The sequence below is a fragment of the Triticum dicoccoides genome, chromosome 6B, assembly GCF_002162155.2.
Source record: "Triticum dicoccoides isolate Atlit2015 ecotype Zavitan chromosome 6B, WEW_v2.0, whole genome shotgun sequence".
In the NCBI taxonomy this organism is placed as follows: domain Eukaryota; kingdom Viridiplantae; phylum Streptophyta; class Magnoliopsida; order Poales; family Poaceae; genus Triticum; species Triticum dicoccoides.
Window position 1 is genome coordinate 653,872,183 of NC_041391.1, and position 18,441 is coordinate 653,890,623.

General features: G+C 46.2%; 2 protein-coding genes across 2 annotated transcripts; both read left to right on the forward strand.

Annotated features, from left to right (window-relative positions):
* The first annotated feature begins 12,671 nt into the window (after nt 1–12,671).
* LOC119323228 (60S ribosomal protein L35a-1-like) lies at nt 12,672–14,096 on the forward strand. The gene is made up of 4 exons (XM_037596823.1): nt 12,672–12,832; nt 12,918–13,146; nt 13,261–13,305; nt 13,811–14,096. Exons 1-3 carry the CDS (start codon nt 12,765–12,767, stop codon nt 13,300–13,302), a joined length of 339 nt encoding a protein of 112 aa, XP_037452720.1. The 5' UTR covers nt 12,672–12,764; the 3' UTR covers nt 13,303–13,305; nt 13,811–14,096.
* Nucleotides 14,097–16,185: 2,089 nt separating this feature from the next.
* LOC119325008 (histone H2B.2-like) lies at nt 16,186–16,945 on the forward strand. The gene has a single exon (XM_037598767.1). The coding sequence runs from the start codon at nt 16,266–16,268 to the stop codon at nt 16,722–16,724; it is 459 nt and encodes a 152-aa protein (XP_037454664.1). The 5' UTR covers nt 16,186–16,265; the 3' UTR covers nt 16,725–16,945.
* Nucleotides 16,946–18,441: the final 1,496 nt, after the last annotated feature.

Sequence of the window (18,441 nt, forward strand, 5' to 3'; positions counted from 1 at the left end):
CAAATAAAAATCTATCATTTTCCCAATTTTAGTTGTGGGCAGATTTTAGCAATTAGCACAAGTCAAGCAATCAACCTACACATACAATTCTAAGAGTATAGCACGGAAAGTAAAACACTGCATATGAAGATAAAGGGAAGGGTTTGTAGAAGGCAAACGCAATGGAGACACGGAGATTTTTGGCGTGGTTCTAATAGGTGGTGTTATCGTACGTCCATGTTGATGGAGACTTCAACCCACGAAGGGTAACGGTTGCGCGAGTCCACGGAGGGCTCCACCCATAAAGAGTCCACTAAGAAGCAACCTTTGTCTATCCCGCCATGACCATCACCCACGAAGGACTTGCCTCACTCGGGTAGATCTTAACGAAGTAGGCGATCTCCTTGCCCTTACAAACTTCTTGGTTCAACTCCACATCTTGATGGAGGCTCCCAAGCGACACCTAACCAATCTAGAAGACACCACTCTCCAAAAGGTAATAGATGGTGTGTTTATGATGAACTCCTTGCTCTTATGCTTCAAATGATAGTCTCCCCAATACTCAACTCTCTCTCAAAGATTTGGCTATGGTGGAAAGATGATTTGAGTGGAAAGCAACTTGGGGGAGGCTAGAAATCATGATTCTTGTGCTAGGATTAGAATATCTTGATCTCAACACATGAGTAGGTGGTTCTCTCTCAAAAAATGTATGGTGGAAGTGTAGGCATGTTCTGATGGCTCTCTCACATATGGAGAAGGGGGGTGGAGGGGTACATATAGCCTCCACACAGAATCCAACCATTACACACATTTGACCCATCTCGGTGAGACTGAATGATTAAACTCGGTGGCACTGATTAGTACAAAATGTGAACGTTAGGAATCTCGGTGGAACCGATGTGCTAGGGCTTTAGGGCAAGCATCATCTCGGTGGCACCGATTGCATCAACTCGATGAGACAAAGTGAAGCAATAAGGCAACAGAGAATTTACCAAGCCAACTCGGTGAGACCGATTGCATCACTCGATGGGACTAAAAAAAATGCAACAAGTCATAGAGTGTTGGCAAGGCCATCTCGGTGAGACCAAGACCCGTATCGGTGAGACCGAACTATTAGGGTTTCTGGCAGTGACTGTGTGATATGAACTCGGTGCCGTCGGATAGAAATAATCGGTGGGGCCGAGTTGGAGTTTAGGATTTTGACATATTTAGATGGAGAAAGTGGTTGATGGTTTTGGTACAGTATCACTAAGCATTTGAGCAAGCAAGCCCTTAAGCAACACATCATCCCCTTTTAATAGTATTGGCTTTCCTATGGACTTAATGTGATCTTGGGTCGCTAAAATAAAGAAGAAGAGTCTTGAGATTTTGCCAATCTTTGTCCTCAACACCTTGAAGGGGTTCCACATCACTAATCCATGCCATGCCATTCATTGAACTTCCTGGAATATTTATCTTGAACGGATATTAGTTTAATGAGCTATATGTTGTTATATGTTGTTATGAATTACCAAAACCACTCGGGGATTAGTTGCACTTTCACAAGGCTGGCGCACCAAAGGGGGCTCTTTTCCCTTTGGTGGATGCCCTCTCCCTTCGCTCTAACCTATATATACTAGATGACTTCCACCCTATGGATATACAAGTTTTGGAGCCTCCTCTAGTTCATCTAGTACTAGTTCTAGTTGGTCCTAGTTGACTAATTAGAGCTAGCCCTAGCCACCTCTAATCCTCATAATTAGAAGCCCAGTGTGCTTTTAATCTCCTCCCTCTAATTCTCCGGTGATGATTAGCTCTGGATGGCGAAGCGTTACCTGATCGTGAAGACCGTACGCTTGCTACCAAGTAGAGAGGTCGTGCTTTCGGTCTTCTGTTCGAGGGATCGTTCAAGGGCGGTTCGCGGGATTTTCATCAATGTTCAAGGGACTCCAAGTACGATCTACACCGACTCGTCTACTTTCACTGCACTCCCGGAGTCGGTAATGGTCGTTGATCACAACCCGTTATGCATCTTTATATTGTTCTTGGGTGATCGTAGGTGCGATTTTTTTTGTTTTCTACTATGTTTCCCAACATATAGGAGCACAACCCCGCCACTCCTATGTAACACTTCTTGCAGCCGAACATCAGTGACTGCTGGCCTGCAGCACTGGTGGCGCCTCACAACCGCATCTCAACATTGACCGCAACACAGGCGGTCGGCGACAACCCGCATAGCAGCGTAGCCTCGGTAGTGTTGCATGGCAGCAATGTTGAGGGATGAGTTGCAACACCGGCGGCCGCCGACAACCGTTGCATCATAGCACCGGTAGCACCACCAACGCTGCATTGCAGCACCGGCAACCACCGATAGGCCGCATAGCAGCGCCACGAGGCTGCTGTTGGAAATATGCCCTAGAGGCAATAATAAAAGCATTATTATTATATTTCCTTGTTCATGATAATTGTCTTTTATTCATGCTATAATTGTATTATCCGGAAATCGTAATACATGTGTGAATACATAGACCACAATACGTCCTTGGTGAGCCTCTAGTTGACTAGCTCGTTGGTCAACAGATAGTCATGGTTTCCTGACTATGGACATTGGATGTCATTGACAACGGGATCACATCATTAGGAGAATGATGTGATGGACAAGACCCAATCCTAAGCATAGCACAAGATCGTGTAGTTCATTTTGCTAGAGTTTTTTCAATGTCAAGTATCTCTTCCTTAGACCATGAGATCGTGTAACTCCCGGATACCGTAGGAGTGCTTTGGGTGTACCAAACGTCACAAGTAACTGGGTGACTATAAAGGTACACTACAGGTATCTCCGAAAGTGTCGGTTGGGTTGACACGGATCGAGACTGGGATTTGTCACTCCGTATGACGGAGAGGTATCTCTGGGCCCACTCGGTAATGCATCATCATAATGAGCTCAAAGTGACCAAGTGCTTGGTCACGGGATCATGCATTACGGCACGAGTAAAGTGACTTGCCGGTAACGAGACTAAATGAGGTATTGGGATACCGACGATCGAGTCTCGGGCATGTAACGTACCGATTGACAAAGGGAATAGTATACGGGGTTGCTTGAATCCTCGACATCGTGGTTCATCCGATGACATCATCGAGGAGCATGTGGGAGCCAACATGGGTATCCAGATCCCGTTGTTGGTTATTGACCTGAGAGCCGTCTCGGTCATGTCTGCATGTCTCCCGAACCCGTAGGGTCTACACACTTAAGGTTCGGTGACGCTAGGGTTATTAGGAAGACTTGTATGTGAATACCGAATGTTGTTCGGAGTCCCGGATGAGATCCCGGACGTCACGAGGAGTTCCGGAAGGGTCCGGAGGTAAAGATTTATATATGGGAAGTTGTCAAACGGACACCGGAAAGTTTCGGGGGCATATCGGTATTGTACCGGGGCCACCGGAAGGGTTCCGGGGGTCCACCGGGAGGGGCCACCCCTCTCGGGAGGCCACATGGGCTGCGTGGGGCAGGAGCCAGCCCCTGGAGGGCTGGGCGCCCCCCCCCTTGGGCCCATGCGCCTAGGGTTGGGGGGGAACCCTAGAGGGGCGCCCCCCTTTGCTTGGGGGGCAAGTCCCCCCTCCCTGGCCACCGCCCCCCCTCTAGATCCCATCTAGAGGGGCCGTCCCCCCTTGCCCCTTCCCCTATAAATAGAGGGGTGAGGGGAGGGCTGCATACACAAGCCAAGGCGCAGCCCCTCCCCTCCCCAACACCTCTCCTTCTCCGTCACAAGCTTGGCGAAGCCCTGTCGGAGTGCTGCTTCTCCACCAACACCACGCTGTCGTGCTGCCGGTGGAGCTGTCTTCCTCAACCTCTCCTTCCTCCTTGCTGGATCAAGACGGAGGAGACGTCGCTCGTATCGTACGTGTGTTGAACGTGGAGGTGCTGTCCGTTCAGCACTTGGTCATCGGTGATCTGAATCACGCCGAGTACAACTCCATCATCACCGCTCCCTCGAACGCTTCCGTACGCGATCTACAAGTGGTATGTAGATGAAAACTCACTCCCTTGACTCGTTGCTTAGGTGAACTCATAGATGGATCTTGGTGAAACCGTAGGAAAAATTTCAATTTTCTGCAACGTTCCCCAACAGTGGCATCATGAGCTAGGTCTATGCGTAGTTCTCTATTGCACGAGTAGATCACAATTTTGTTGTGGGCGTAGATCTTGTCAACTTGCTTGCCGCTACTAGTCTTATCTTGCTTCAGCGGTATTGTGGGATGAAGCGGCCCGGACCAACCTTACACGTACGCTTACGTGAGACCGGTTCCACCGACTAACATGCACTAGTTGCATAAGGTGGCTGGCGGGTGTCTGTCTCTCCCACTTTAGTTGGAGCGGATTCGATGAAAAGGGTCCTTATGAAGGGTAAATAGAAGTTGACAAAATCACGTTGTGGTTATTCGTAGGTAAGAAAACGTTCTTGCTAGAACCCAATTGCAGCCACGTAAAAGATGCAACAACAATTAGAGGACGTCTAACTTGTTTTTGCAGCAATTGTCATGTGATGTGATATGGCCAGAAGTTGTGATGAATGATCAATGATATATTGTGATGTATGAGATCATGTTCTTGTAATAGGAATCACGACTTGCATGTCGATGAGTATGACAACCGGCAGGAGACATAGGAGTTGTCTTTATTTTTTGTATGACCTGCGTGTCATTGAAGAACGCCATGTAAATTACTTTACTTTATTGCTAAACGCGTTAGCCATAGAAGTAGAAGTAGTCGTTGGCGTGACAACTTCATGAAGACACGATGATGGAGATCATGATGATGGAGATCATGGTGTCATGCCGGTGACAAGATGATCATGGAGCCCCGAAGATGAAGATCAAAGGAGCTATATGATATTGGCCATATCATGTCACTACTTTATATAATTGCATGTGATGTTTATTATGTTTTATGCATCTTGTTTACTTAGAACGACGATAGTAAATAAGATGATCCCTTATAATAATTTCAAGAAAGTGTTCCCCCTAACTGTGCACCGTTGCTAAAGTTCGTCGTTTCGAAGCACCACGTGATGATCGGGTGTGATAGATCCTTACGTTCACATACAACGGGTGTAAGACAGATTTACACATGCAGAACACTTAGGGTTAACTTGACGAGCCTAGCATGTACAGACATGGCCTCGGAACACAGAGACCGAAAGGTCGAACATGAGTCGTATGGAAGATACGATCAACATGGAGATGTTCACCGATGATGACTAGTCCGTCTCACATGATGATCAGACAAGGCCTAGTCGACTCGGATCGTGTAACACTTAGATGACTAGAGGGATGTCAAATCTGAGTGGGAGTTCATTAAATAATTTGATTAGATGAACTTAATTATCATGAACTTAGTCTAAAAACTTTTGCATAATATGTCTTGTAGATCAAATGGCCAACGCTCATGTCAACATGAACTTCAACGCGTTCGTAGAGAAAACCAAGCTGAAAGATGATGGCAGCAACTATACGGACTGGGTCCGGAACCTGAGGATCATCCTCATAGCTGCCAGGAAACAATATGTCCTAGAAGGACCGCTAGGTGACGCTCCCGTCCCAGAGAACCAAGACATTATGAATGCTTGGCAGTCTCATGCTGATGATTACTCCCTCGTTCAGTGCGGCATGCTTTACAGCTTAGAACCGGGGCTCCAAAAGCGTTTTGAGCAACACGGAGCATATGAGATGTTCGAGGAGCTGAAACTAGTTTTCCAAGCTCATGCCCGGGTCGAGAGATATGACGTCTCCGACAAGTTCTATAGTTGTAAGATGGAGGAAAATAGTTCTGTCAGTGAGCATATACTCAAAATGTCTGGGTTGCACAACCGCCTGTCCCAGCTGGAAATTAACCTCCCGGATGAGGCGGTCATTAACAGAATCCTTCAGTCGCTCCCACCAAGCTACAAGAGCTTCGTGATGAACTACAATATGCAGGGGATGGTGAAGACCATTCCTGAAGTATTTTCAATGCTGAAGTCGGCAAAGGTTGAAATCAAGAAAGAATGTCAAGTGTTGATGGTCAATAAGACCACTAAGTTCAAGAAGGGCAAGGGTAAGAAGAACTTCAAGAAGGACGGCAAAGATGGTGCCGCGCCCGGTAAGCCAGTTGCCGGGAAGAAGTCAAAGCATGGACCCAAGCCTGAAACTGAGTGCTTTTATTGCAAGGGGAAGGGTCACTGGAAGCGGAACTGCCCCAAATACTTAGCAGACAAGAAGGCCGGCAACACTAAAGGTATATTTGATATACATGTAATTGATGTGTACCTTACCAGTACTTGTAGTAACTCCTGGGTATTTGATACCGGTGCCGTTGCTCACATTTGTAACTCACAGCAGGAGCTGCGGAATAAGAGGAGACTGGCGAAGGACGAGGTGACGATGCGCGTCGGGAATGGTTCCAAGGTCGATGTGATCGCCGTCGGCACGCTACCTCTACATTTACCTACAGGATTAGTTTTAAACCTCAATAATTGTTATTTAGTGCCAAGTTTAAGCATGAACATTGTATCTGGATCTCGTTTGATGCGAGATGGCTACTCATTTAAATCCGAGAATAATGGTTGTTCCATTTATATGAGAGATATGTTTTATGGTCATGCCCCGATGGTCAATGGTTTATTCTTAATGAATCTCGAACGTAATACTACACATATTCATAGTGTGAATACCAAAAGATGTAAAGTTGATAACGATAGTCCCACATATTTGTGGCATTGCCGCCTTGGTCACATTGGTGTCAAGCGCATGAAGAAGCTCCATGCTGATGGACTTTTAGAGTCTCTCGATTATGAATCATTTGACACATGCGAACCATGCCTCATGGGCAAGATGACCAAGACTCCGTTCTCCGGAACAATGGAGCGAGCAACCAACTTGTTGGAAATCATACATACCGATGTGTGCGGTCCAATGAGAGTTGAGGCTCGCGGAGGATATCGTTATGTTCTCACTCTCACTGATGACTTGAGTAGATATGGGTATGTCTACTTGATGAAACACAAGTCTGAGACCTTTGAAAAGTTCAAGGAATTCCAGAATGAAGTAGAGAATCAACGTGACCGAAAGATAAAATTCTTACGATCGGATCGTGGAGGAGAATATTTAAGTCACGAATTTGGTACACACTTAAGAAAATGTGGAATCGTTTCACAACTCACGCCGCCTGGAACACCTTAGCGTAACGGTGTGTCCGAACGTCGTAATCGCACTCTATTGGATATGGTGCGATCTATGATGTCTCTTACCGATTTACCGCTATCATTTTGGGGATACGCTCTAGAGACAGCTACATTCACTTTAAATAGGGCACCGTCTAAATCCGTTGAGACGACACCGTATGAATTATGGTTTGGGAAGAAACCTAAGCTGTCGTTTCTAAAAGTTTGGGGATGCGATACTTATGTCAAGAAACTTCAACCTGAAAAGCTCGAACCCAAGTCGAAAAAATGTGTCTTCATAGGATACCCTAAAGAAACCATTGGGTATACCTTCTACTTAAGATCCGAGGGCAAGATCTTTGTTGCCAAGAACGGATCCTTTCTAGAAAAAGAGTTTCTCTCGAAAGAAGTAAGTGGGAGGAAAGTAGAACTCGATGAAGTACTACCTCTTGAACAGGATAGTAGTGCAGCTCAGGAAAATGTTCCTATGATGCCTACTCCAACTGGAGAGGAAATTAATGTTGATGATCAAGGTACTTCTGATCAAGTTGCTACTGAACTTCGTAGGTCCACAAGGACACGTTCCGCACCAGAGTGGTACGGCAACCCTGTCCTGGAAATCATGTTGTTAGACAACGGTGAACCTTCGAACTATGAAGAAGCAATGGCGGGCCCAGATTCCAACAAATGGCTTGAAGCCATGAAATCCGAGATAGAATCCATGTATGAAAACAAAGTATGGACTTTGACTGACTTGCCCGATGATCGGCGAGCGATAGAAAACAAATGGATCTTTAAGAAGAAGACGGACGCGGATGGTAATGTCACCATCTATAAAGCTCGACTTGTCGCTAAGGGTTATCGGCAAGTTCAAGGGATTGACTACGATGAGACTTTCTCTCCCGTAGCGAAGCTTAAGTCCGTCTGAATCATGTTAGCAATTGCCGCATACTATGATTATGAGATATGGCAGATGGACGTCAAAACGGCATTCCTTAACGGGCATCTTAAGGAAGAACTGTATATGATGCAGCCGGAGGGTTTTGTCGATCCTAAGAATGCTAACAAAGTATGCAAGCTCCAACGATCCATTTATGGGCTGGTGCAAGCATCTCGGAGTTGGAACATTCGCTTTGATGAGATGATCAAAGCGTTTGGGTTTGTGCAGACTTACGGAGAAGCCTGCGTTTACAAGAAAGTGAGTGGGAGCTCTGTAGCATTTCTCATATTATATGTAGATGACATACTCTTGATGGGAAATGATATAGAATTCTTGGACAACATTAAGGCCTACTTGAATAAGTGTTTTTCAATGAAGGACCTTGGAGAAGCTGCTTATATATTAGGCATCAAGATCTATAGAGATAGATCGAGACGCCTCATAGGTCTTTCACAAAGCACATACCTTGATAAGATTTTGAAGAAGTTCAAAATGGATCAGTCTAAGAAGGGGTTCTTGCCTGTATTGCAAGGTGTGAGATTGAGCTCGGCTCAATGCCCGACCACGGCAAAAGATAAAGAAGATATGAGTGTCATCCCCTATGCTTCAACCATAGGATCTATTATGTATGCCATGCTGTGTACCAGACCTGATGTAAACCTTGCCGTAAGTTTGGTAGGAAGATACCAAAGTAATCCCGGCAAGGAACACTGGACATCGGTCAAGAATATCCTGAAGTACCTGAAAAGGACAAAGGACATGTTTCTCGTTTATGGAGGTGACGAAGAGCTCGCCGTAAAGGGTTACGTCGACGCTAGCTTCGACACAGATCTGGATGACTCTAAGTCACAAACCGGATACGTGTATATGTTGAATGGTGGAGCAGTAAGCTGGTGCAGCTGCAAGCAGAGTGTCGTGGCGGGATCTACATGTGAAGCGGAGTACATGGTAGCCTCGGAGGCAGCGCATGAAGCTATTTGGGTGAAGGAGTTCATCACCGACCTAGGAGTCATACCCAATGCGCCGGGGCCGATCAAACTCTTCTGTGACAACACTGGAGCTATTGCCCTTGCCAAGGAGCCCAGCTTTCACAAGAAGACCAGGCACATCAAGCGTCGTTTCAACTTCATCCGTGAAAATGTTCAAGATGGAGACATAGATATTTGCAAAGTACATACGGATCTGAATGTCGCAGATCCGTTGACTAAACCTCTCTCGCGAGCAAAACATGATCAACACCAGAACTCTATGGGTGTTCGATTCATCACAATGTAACTAGATTATTGACTCTAGTGCAAGTGGGAGACTGTTGGAAATATGCCCTAGAGGCAATAATAAAAGCATTATTATTATATTTCCTTGTTCATGATAATTGTCTTTTATTCATGCTATAATTGTATTATCCGGAAATCGTAATACATGTGTGAATACATAGACCACAATACGTCCCTAGTGAGCCTCTAGTTGACTAGCTCGTTGGTCAACAGATAGTCATGGTTTCCTGACTATGGACATTGGATGTCATTGATAACGGGATCACATCATTAGGAGAATGATGTGATGGACAAGACCTAATCCTAAGCATAGCACAAGATCGTGTAGTTCGTTTTGCTAGAGTTTTTTCAATGTCAAGTATCTCTTCCTTAGACTATGAGATCGTGTAACTCCTGGATACCGTAGGAGTGCTTTGGGTGTACCAAACGTCACAACGTAACTAGGTGACTATAAAGGTACACTACAGGTATCTCCGAAAGTGTCTGTTGGGTTGACACGGATCGAGACTGGGATTTGTCACTCCGTATGACGGAGAGGTATCTCTGGGCCCACTCGGTAATGCATCATCATAATGAGCACAAAGTGACCAAGTGCTTGGTCACGGGATCATGCATTACGGTACGAGTAAAGTGACTTGCCGGTAACGAGACTAAACGAGGTATTGGGATACCGACGATCGAGTCTCGGGCATGTAAAGTACCGATTGACAAAGGGAATAGTATACAGGGTTGCTTGAATCCTCGACATCGTGGTTCATCCGATGACATCATCGAGGAGCATGTGGGAGCCAACATGGGTATCCAGATCCCACTGTTGGTTATTGACCTGAGAGCCGTCTCGGTCATGTCTGCATGTCTCCCGAACCCGTAGGGTCTACACACTTAAGGTTCGGTGACGCTAGGGTTATTAGGAAGACTTGTATGTGAATACCGAATGTTGTTCGGAGTCCCGGATGAGATCCCGGACGTCACGAGGAGTTCCGGAAGGGTCCGGAGGTAAAGATTTATATATGGGAAGTTGTCAAACGGACACCGAAAAGTTTCGGGGGCATATCGGTATTGTACCGGGGCCACCGGAAGGGTTCCGGGGGTCCACCGAGAGGGGCCACCCCTCTCGGGGGGCCACATGGGCTGCGTGGGGCAGGAGCCAGCCCCTGGAGGGCTGGGCGCCCCCCCCCCCCTTGGGCCCATGCGCCTAGGGTTGGGGGGAGAACCCTAGAGGGGGCGCCCCCTTTGCTTGGGGGGCAAGTCCCCCCTCCCTGGCCGCCGCCCCCCCTCTAGATCCCATCTAGAGGGGCCGCCCCCCCTTGCCCCTTCCCCTATAAATAGAGGGGTGAGGGGAGGGCTGCATACACAAGCCAAGGCGCAGCCCCTCCCCTCCCCAACACCTCTCCTTCTCCGTCACGAGCTTCGTGAAGCCCTGTCGGAGTGTTGCTTCTCCACCAACACTACGCCGTCATGCTGCCGGTGGAGCTGTCTTCCTCAACCTCTCCTTCCTCCTTGCTGGATCAAGACGAAGGAGACGTCGCCCGTATCGTACGTGTGTTGAACGCGGAGGTGCTGTCCGTTCAGCACTTGGTCATCGGTGATCTGAATCACGCCGAGTACGACTCCATCATCACCGCTCCCCCAAACGCTTCCGTACGCGATCTACAAGTGGTATGTAGATGAAAACTCACTCCCTTGGCTCGTTGCTTAGATGAACTCATAGATGGATCTTGGTGAAACCGTAGGAAAAAATTTAATTTTCTGCAACGTTCCCCAACAGTTGCGTTGCAGCAAGCTGCACAGCAGCTGAGCGCATGAGTGCCGCATAGCTGCGCCGATAACGACGAAATGTGTCGCGCCGCAACACCGACGCTGACGAGCGTCGCTTGGCCACACTGACAACACCATCGAGAGCCGGGCAACACTAGCATCACCCACGTGTGGAACCTGCGCAGCAACCATTGGAGGTTGGGCAGCAGGCCAGCAGCCATGGCGAGATGTGCCGAACGAAGGGACAGAACTCGGTGAAAATTTTGAGTGGTTCTCGTGAACCATGGGAGAAGATAAGGATGGGCAGGCAAGTGGGCCCCAATGGGACACGTGTTGCGTGTCAAATGAGGCTTAACTTGCGTTGTAATCAGGCGAATCAATTTTCGGTTATCATAGGTCTCCCTAAACGTTTTACCCACATGATGTCGCTACTAGGCCAACCCCTTTTTATCTTTTTTTCTCTTTGCTAGGTTTGGTTTTTCTTTTTCACCGAGTTCACTGGTTCTTGCTCGGGGTTTTCTCCTTTTTTAATTTATTTTACTTTTTTCTTTGTGGGTTTTTTGTTTTCTTTACTTTTTCATCATTTTCTTTGTTTGTTCCTATGGTTTTCACCGGTCTTTTGTTCTTTCTTTTGTTTTCTTTTATTTCCTTCTTGCTTTTCATCATTTTTCTGTTTCTCTCTCGATTTTCTCTATTTTTCGTTCTGTTGAAGTAGTTTCTTTAGGTTTTTCATTTTCCTTGTTTTTTCTATTTGGTTTTTATTAGGTTTTCTTCAGTTTTTACTTTTCTTATCATTTTTCATCTTTTTTTAACACATGTTAACTTTTTTATGTACATTTTTTGTATATATCTGAAACATTATTTTATAACGGTTAATATTTTTTCAATAAATAATCTTTTTAGAACTTATATTTTTCTTATGTCTACCTTTTCCCATATACATTGTATATTTTTTAAATATCTTATACTCCCTCCGTTTCTTTTTAGTCTGCATATAAGATTTGGTTAAAGTCAAACTTTGTTAACTTTGACTAAGTTTATAGATAAAAATATCAAGATTCACAATATGAAATTAATATTGTTAGATGCATCATGAAATCAATTTTATATCATATAGCTTTAGTATTGTAGATCTTAATATTTCTTTTCTACAAAGTTGGTCAAATTTTAAAAAGTTTGACTTTGACTAAATCTTATATGCAGACTAAAAAGAAACGGTGGGAGTACAATTTTGTAATGCATGTTGAACATTATTGAAATACAAGTTCAGTTTTTTTAGTACACGGTCAACATTTTTAGTACAGGGTTCCCTTCGTCTCGCTATAAGCGAGAAATATGGGCTCCAGCCCTCTTACGCCCCAGACTCGGCCTTCCCTCAGCCCATCCAAATGAATTAAATTCTTTCGGCCTGCAAACCCAACAGGCCCCGCCCGCCTGGGCTGCGCATTCTCCCCCAAAAGCGAATCACGACCGTCCATACAAACCCTCACCAGCAAATCCCCGCCATCCACTTCCACACAGAGGGATACATAACCCACCAGGAGCGCCGCCCGCTAGGGTTTTCTCTCCCCTTCCTGGTTGCGCAGCTCACCCCGAACCCCCAGCTCCCCTCCCCGGCGCCGCCGCAACAGCAAGATGGTGAAGGGACGCACCGGCCAGCGCGTGAGGCTCTACGTCCGCGGCACCATCCTCGGATACAAGCGGTGAGCAGCTCCCTCCGCCGCCGCGGCTTCGTTCCTTCTCCCTCGCGTGCGTCTCTGAGTTCGTGGGGCTTGGTTGGGCGCGCAGGTCCAAGTCGAACCAGTACGAGACGGCGTCGCTGGTGCAGATCGAGGGGGTGAACACCAGGGAGGACGTGGCCTGGTACGGCGGCAAGAGGATGGCCTACGTCTACAAGGCCAAGACCAAGAGCAACGGCACCCACTACCGCTGCATCTGGGGCAAGGTCTCCCGCCCCCACGGCAACACCGGCGTCGTCCGCGCCAAGTTCACCTCCAACCTGCCCGCCGAGGCCATGGTGAGTTGCTCGATCGAGCTTCTCCGGTTGTCTGTTTTGGTGGCATGCTTGCTACTCTTTGATGTACTGACTTGTGTTGTCTGCTGACGGTGCTGTGGTGTTTGCTTTGCTCAGGGGAAAAAGGTCAGGGTCTTCATGTACCCGAGCAGCATCTAAAAGGTTAGAATCGATCCATTGCTGGTTATATGTTTACCATCCAGAATGTGTTGTTGCCTGATGCACAATTTTCTAGATCGAGTTGTCAGTTATTCATGTTTCATCCATGTATATTTTGTTTGATCAGTGTAAAATCTTATCACACACTTGCAATATATAATATGTGCTGGCATTTTTCTCTTGAGCAAATTGCACAGTGAAGTGGGAAAATGGGCACTACTTGTGTATACTGAATTTGGTCCTGTATGTAAATTTGTGTATGGTATACTGAATTTGATAAAAACATCTTTTACTTACACTGAATAAGAGGGAGGGACAGAATGATGGTAGGGATGAGGAATTGCTTGGTGTATTTCTCGTGTATGCTCAAGAATTTTAGTTTGATGATATTCTGTTGCCATAATATCTTATTTGGTGCATAATTATGATTCAAAATTCTGATTGTAAATCTTGATTTACAGCCTTCTGTTTGATCCCCTGCTAATGTTATATGTCGCATCGAATGCAGGTTACTTTGAAGTGTGGAGGATTTTGCTCGCCCCTTAGGTTTCATTTCAGAGTCTTGTAAGATGGATTCAGGCCCGGATAGCAAGTTGAACTGCTGTTTCACTGTGAAGAACTGTAGTCTTCATGTTATCTCGAATGTGTGGGTCGCACATTATATGATGTTATATGTAGTTCGAACCTGATGCTGTTTTTGCCCACTTTCTGCGTTCTATCCTTGCAATTTTAGCTATCAAATCTGATTCAGTGATGGTTTTACTCTTCTGATATGAATGTTTGTATGCCCTTTTGATGATTGGTGGAAGAGTTTAACTTCTTTTGGCTGGGTACTGACCAGCGCTAGAACTTGTTTGGTTGAGAAGATCTGTTAGACTACCGAGGTTCATGTGCACTTTGTGCTTATCCTCTCCCGGATCGTTAGCCTCTAGCTTGTTGTCAGTACCTCCCCATGCACGTTTCCCTGCCCCCTGTGCATGTATTTTTTGCCCTTGGCCAGGAATTTTAATTTCTGGAAAAACAATTTCTGGTAACAAGTTGGTGGTTTCATAATTCAAATGATGTGCATTTTGGTTCCAAAGATCTGCAGCAAGGCTTTATCCAATGATGCTGGCAAATTATGTAACTTCATTAGTTATAATCAAATTTCTTCAAAAGTCGCATCTCCAACTTAATTCAAATGCTTTTGCTACAGTTTTTTCTAAGAAACTGCATATTATCAAATCTGCATAAGCCGGGCTAATCTCTCTTTTTTTTAAGCCGCATAGCCACTCATGAGGTATCGTAGAGCATGTTGTGGTTGGGGGCACACCCCTTGCAAGGCAAGCCGTTATCAATCATCATCACTACCATCATTACCCAATTCCAGATTATAACCCACCTGAACTACAACGACTATCCATCCGAACAAAACACCAAACGCTTATTGGTGTCTGTCGCATGGTCTATGAGCGCCACACTTACACAACATTCACGAATAATATTAACTCAAGTATGCAAAAGAAGATTTTATATCCACTCGGCGTTCAACACCTAAACATGTTAGGGTTCCTCCGTATCCCCGAGAACTAGGGTAGTACTTGGACACAAAGACGACACAAATCACAGGGATAAAAATGTAAACATGGATGAATGATCAATGTAATACACATAGGTTTCCACCAAGGGTGTGATAATACAAAGAGATGAAAAGGGGATGTTGATGACGATGGCTAATGCCGGAGTCTCCTTGGTCGAGATGTTGGCATGACAAAGCCCTTTTATTGATTCCCCCTCAAATCCCTTCCAGAGGCTAGGGTTCATAGTTCCGGTGAAGTTTCTCGTGTCATTTTAACTCTGATTCGTTTCGAATTCGTCGTGGTGAAATAGTTGATCCAGGGAGGCGAAACCACCTGGTACGAGCGATGGTACGAGAGGTCGCGCTCGTACCAGGCATCGTCTTTCTCTCCTGGGTCCCCTGTTCTCGATGGAAATTGCTCCACTCAATCGCCTCTCTTTATGATAGGTTTCCATCACGTCAAATAACATGATTTTCACCCATATATCCGTGTTCTCCTCTTTAACATTCCAGATCCTCTTGTTGGTTAAGATCATGGTGAAATCAATCAAAAGGGTGCGCGGTCGATGTAAAAATTCCAACAATCCTATGGCTACAACATAGAAACTAAAAGGTAAAAACTAATGCAAATTTAGACTCATCAGATGCGTGGGAGGCCTCGCACGCTCCCCAACTGAGAGGTCACGACGATAGGAGCCTTCCCCGGGTTGCCGAGGGGACACCACTACTGGATTCATGCTCTTTTATGCATGGATGTAACCGAGCTTGAGGGCCCAAGTTTTTTTTTTGTCCCTCCTGAGCACGAACCGCCGCGAGGGTCCCTTCGAAGATTTCCTTAGCCCCGATAGCTGCAATCTATTCCAAGCGAGGCCCATGTTCGTCGCAGAACACCATCACACAGTCTGCAGCGACATCAAACAATTGCTCTAGAGGAAACGTTCGAGGACTAAGAACCCAAAACCTGAAGGTCGAGGGAAGGGAGGGGAAGTACTTGAATCGAGGTTGCAAAGTACAACTGTGGCCTCTCGGCTCTCGGGCCACAAGTAACATAGTTATTTTTTTTAGGTCGCACGAGTAACATATTGTGAGAGAAGTAATAGCTGTTTTTTATATATAGGTGTTGCATCCCAAAAAGACTACAAAAGGTGTAATAAAAGGAGTATGTTTCTAAATTGTGTTTCTGTGCGCCGAAATTGCAAAATTCCCGCCAGCCACGTAGAAAAATTCCTGTTGCCCACCATCTCGCCCACGTCATCGATCCGAGGCACTGGCCTCTCCACCAATCAGCGCGCACCTCCTCCCCGCTATACTTCCTCCGCCCCCCGCCTCCATTCGCATCAGCAATTCCCCACCTCCAAGCGAAACACCTCCCACTCCCTCTCCCACCTCCGAAGCAGCAGCAGCCATGGCCCCCAAGGCAGACAAGAAGCCGGCCGCCGAGAGCAAGGTCGAGAAGGCGGCGGAGAAGACCCCGGCGGGCAAGAAGCCCAAGGCCGAGAAGCGGGTGCCGGCGGGCAAGACGGCGGCCAAGGAGGGCGGCGAGGGCAAGACGAGGGGCCGGAAGAAGGGCAGCAAGGCCAAGAAGAGCGTGGAGACGTACAAGATCTACATCTTCAAGGTGCTGAAGCAGGTGCACCCGGACGTGGGCATCTCCTCCAAGGCCATGTCCATCATGAACTCCTTCATCAACGACATCTTCGAGAAGCTCGCCGGGGAGTCGGCCAAGCTGGCGCGCTACAACAAGAAGCCCACCATCACCTCCCGGGAGATCCAGACCTCCGTCCGCCTCGTCCTCCCCGGCGAGCTCGCCAAGCACGCCGTCTCCGAGGGCACCAAGGCCGTCACCAAGTTCACCTCCTCCTAGACTGAATCTCTGATTGCGTCGCCTTGTTGTTCCAAATGTAGTAGTTGGCTGCTGCTGACTCTGCTTATCTCTCTGCAAGTAGTGGTAGTGGTGGATGATTGCCAACGCTCTGTTGGCTCCTTGGTTGTTAGAGGTGAACTTTTGCTTTTGCAAACTGATATCAGTATCCAGAAAACGTTGCAGTCGTGGTTCTATATCCGTGCCAGTGATGATTTGACTGATGTTGGCTTTTCTACTTTTCTGAACTGAACACAGCCATGTCCGGCCAATTTGCATTTTATCCGCGCCAATGGATCGGAATGCAAACTGAGATGCGATTTAGAATAATGACGCGTTGATGCTGTTTGTGGTTTCTTCAGTATGTGATTTGATTTAGAACAGCAGCAAGTGCTTGCACTAATCTCTGCCGTGTGTTTCTGCTTTCGTACGGTAGTAAGTTCAGTCTGCAGACCCCTGATCCTCCATCAGTAGGTTCCGTTTCTGCACGAGATGGAGAAAACCAGTGCTCAGTGGAACATGGCAACGCAGAATTGAGGGCCTTGGCATGTCTTGTTCTTGTTTTGTCACCCCCAGTAATTAGCATCGCTGATGCATTACTCTGCAATTAGTGTCAGTCAATTGGTAGAGAAACCAGTCTGCAACAGCTTGGTTTCTCTGTTTCATTGCCTTGCTCTTCATTGAAGAAAACTTACATGCCTTCTAGTAAACGGTAATGGCTTTGTCTTTGAAGAGATACTTTGGAGATCCGAAAAGTTGCGGATCAACAACGGAGCCGCGTCGAGCTTGGACAAAGAGGTGATCTTTCCTCTTTTTACTTTGGTGACCGCTTTGGTGGTGTTGGACAAGGGTGATGGAAGCTGGCATCAGGGCATGTACAATGCATAGCCTCAAGGTGATGCCTCGCATGCCATGTAGGATCGGATATGACGTAAAGTAGGTTCAGATAAGGAAGCGGGATCCTCTTTAGGAGGCGGGTGCTTGAAAGAAAAAGTGTGGTCCGGTGACAAAAACTGAAAAGGTTGGAGTGAAAAGTAGAGATGTATGTGTGATAGAGTCTTTATTTTTTATTTCTTAATGAGGCCCACTAGTTGTAGCTTGCATTGGGGAGAAAAAATAAATGTAGATGCCTCAAATTACTTTTTGTTATGGGGCATATGTATCCATATGCCACCATTGTACATGCCCTCAAGCTCAAGAAATTCTTCGGTCTTGCTTGTAATTTGATTTTTTGGTCATTGTCTATATGAGTTGTACTTCATTCTTAGGTGACTTATCCTGTGATGTTGGTCGGTTAAACATTTTTTAAATTATAAAAATGTGTGCACATTTCTGTATCTTAAGTTGCACATATTTTTGTGCAACTCTAGTACTCTCAATATTCAAGTCGGTCGAAATCAAGCATGGAGGTTTTCTTTTGTGGGAATGCCCAAGTAGGTTAAGCTACATTTTTTTAGCAAACTAACTGACTTTCTTAATAATCAATCAAAGTTCTTCAAAAGTCACATCTCAAACCGGAGTCAAATGAATATCAAATTTGTATAAGCAGGGCTAACCTCTTTTTTTTTTTTTGAAAAGCCGCATAGCCACCCATGAGGTGTCTAGTAGCACGTGTGTGGTTGGGGTCACACCCCTTGCAAGGCAAGCCGTTGAATTGTCACTTGATCACTATCATCATCACAACATCATCACTACCACCACTGCCCATTGATGATAATCC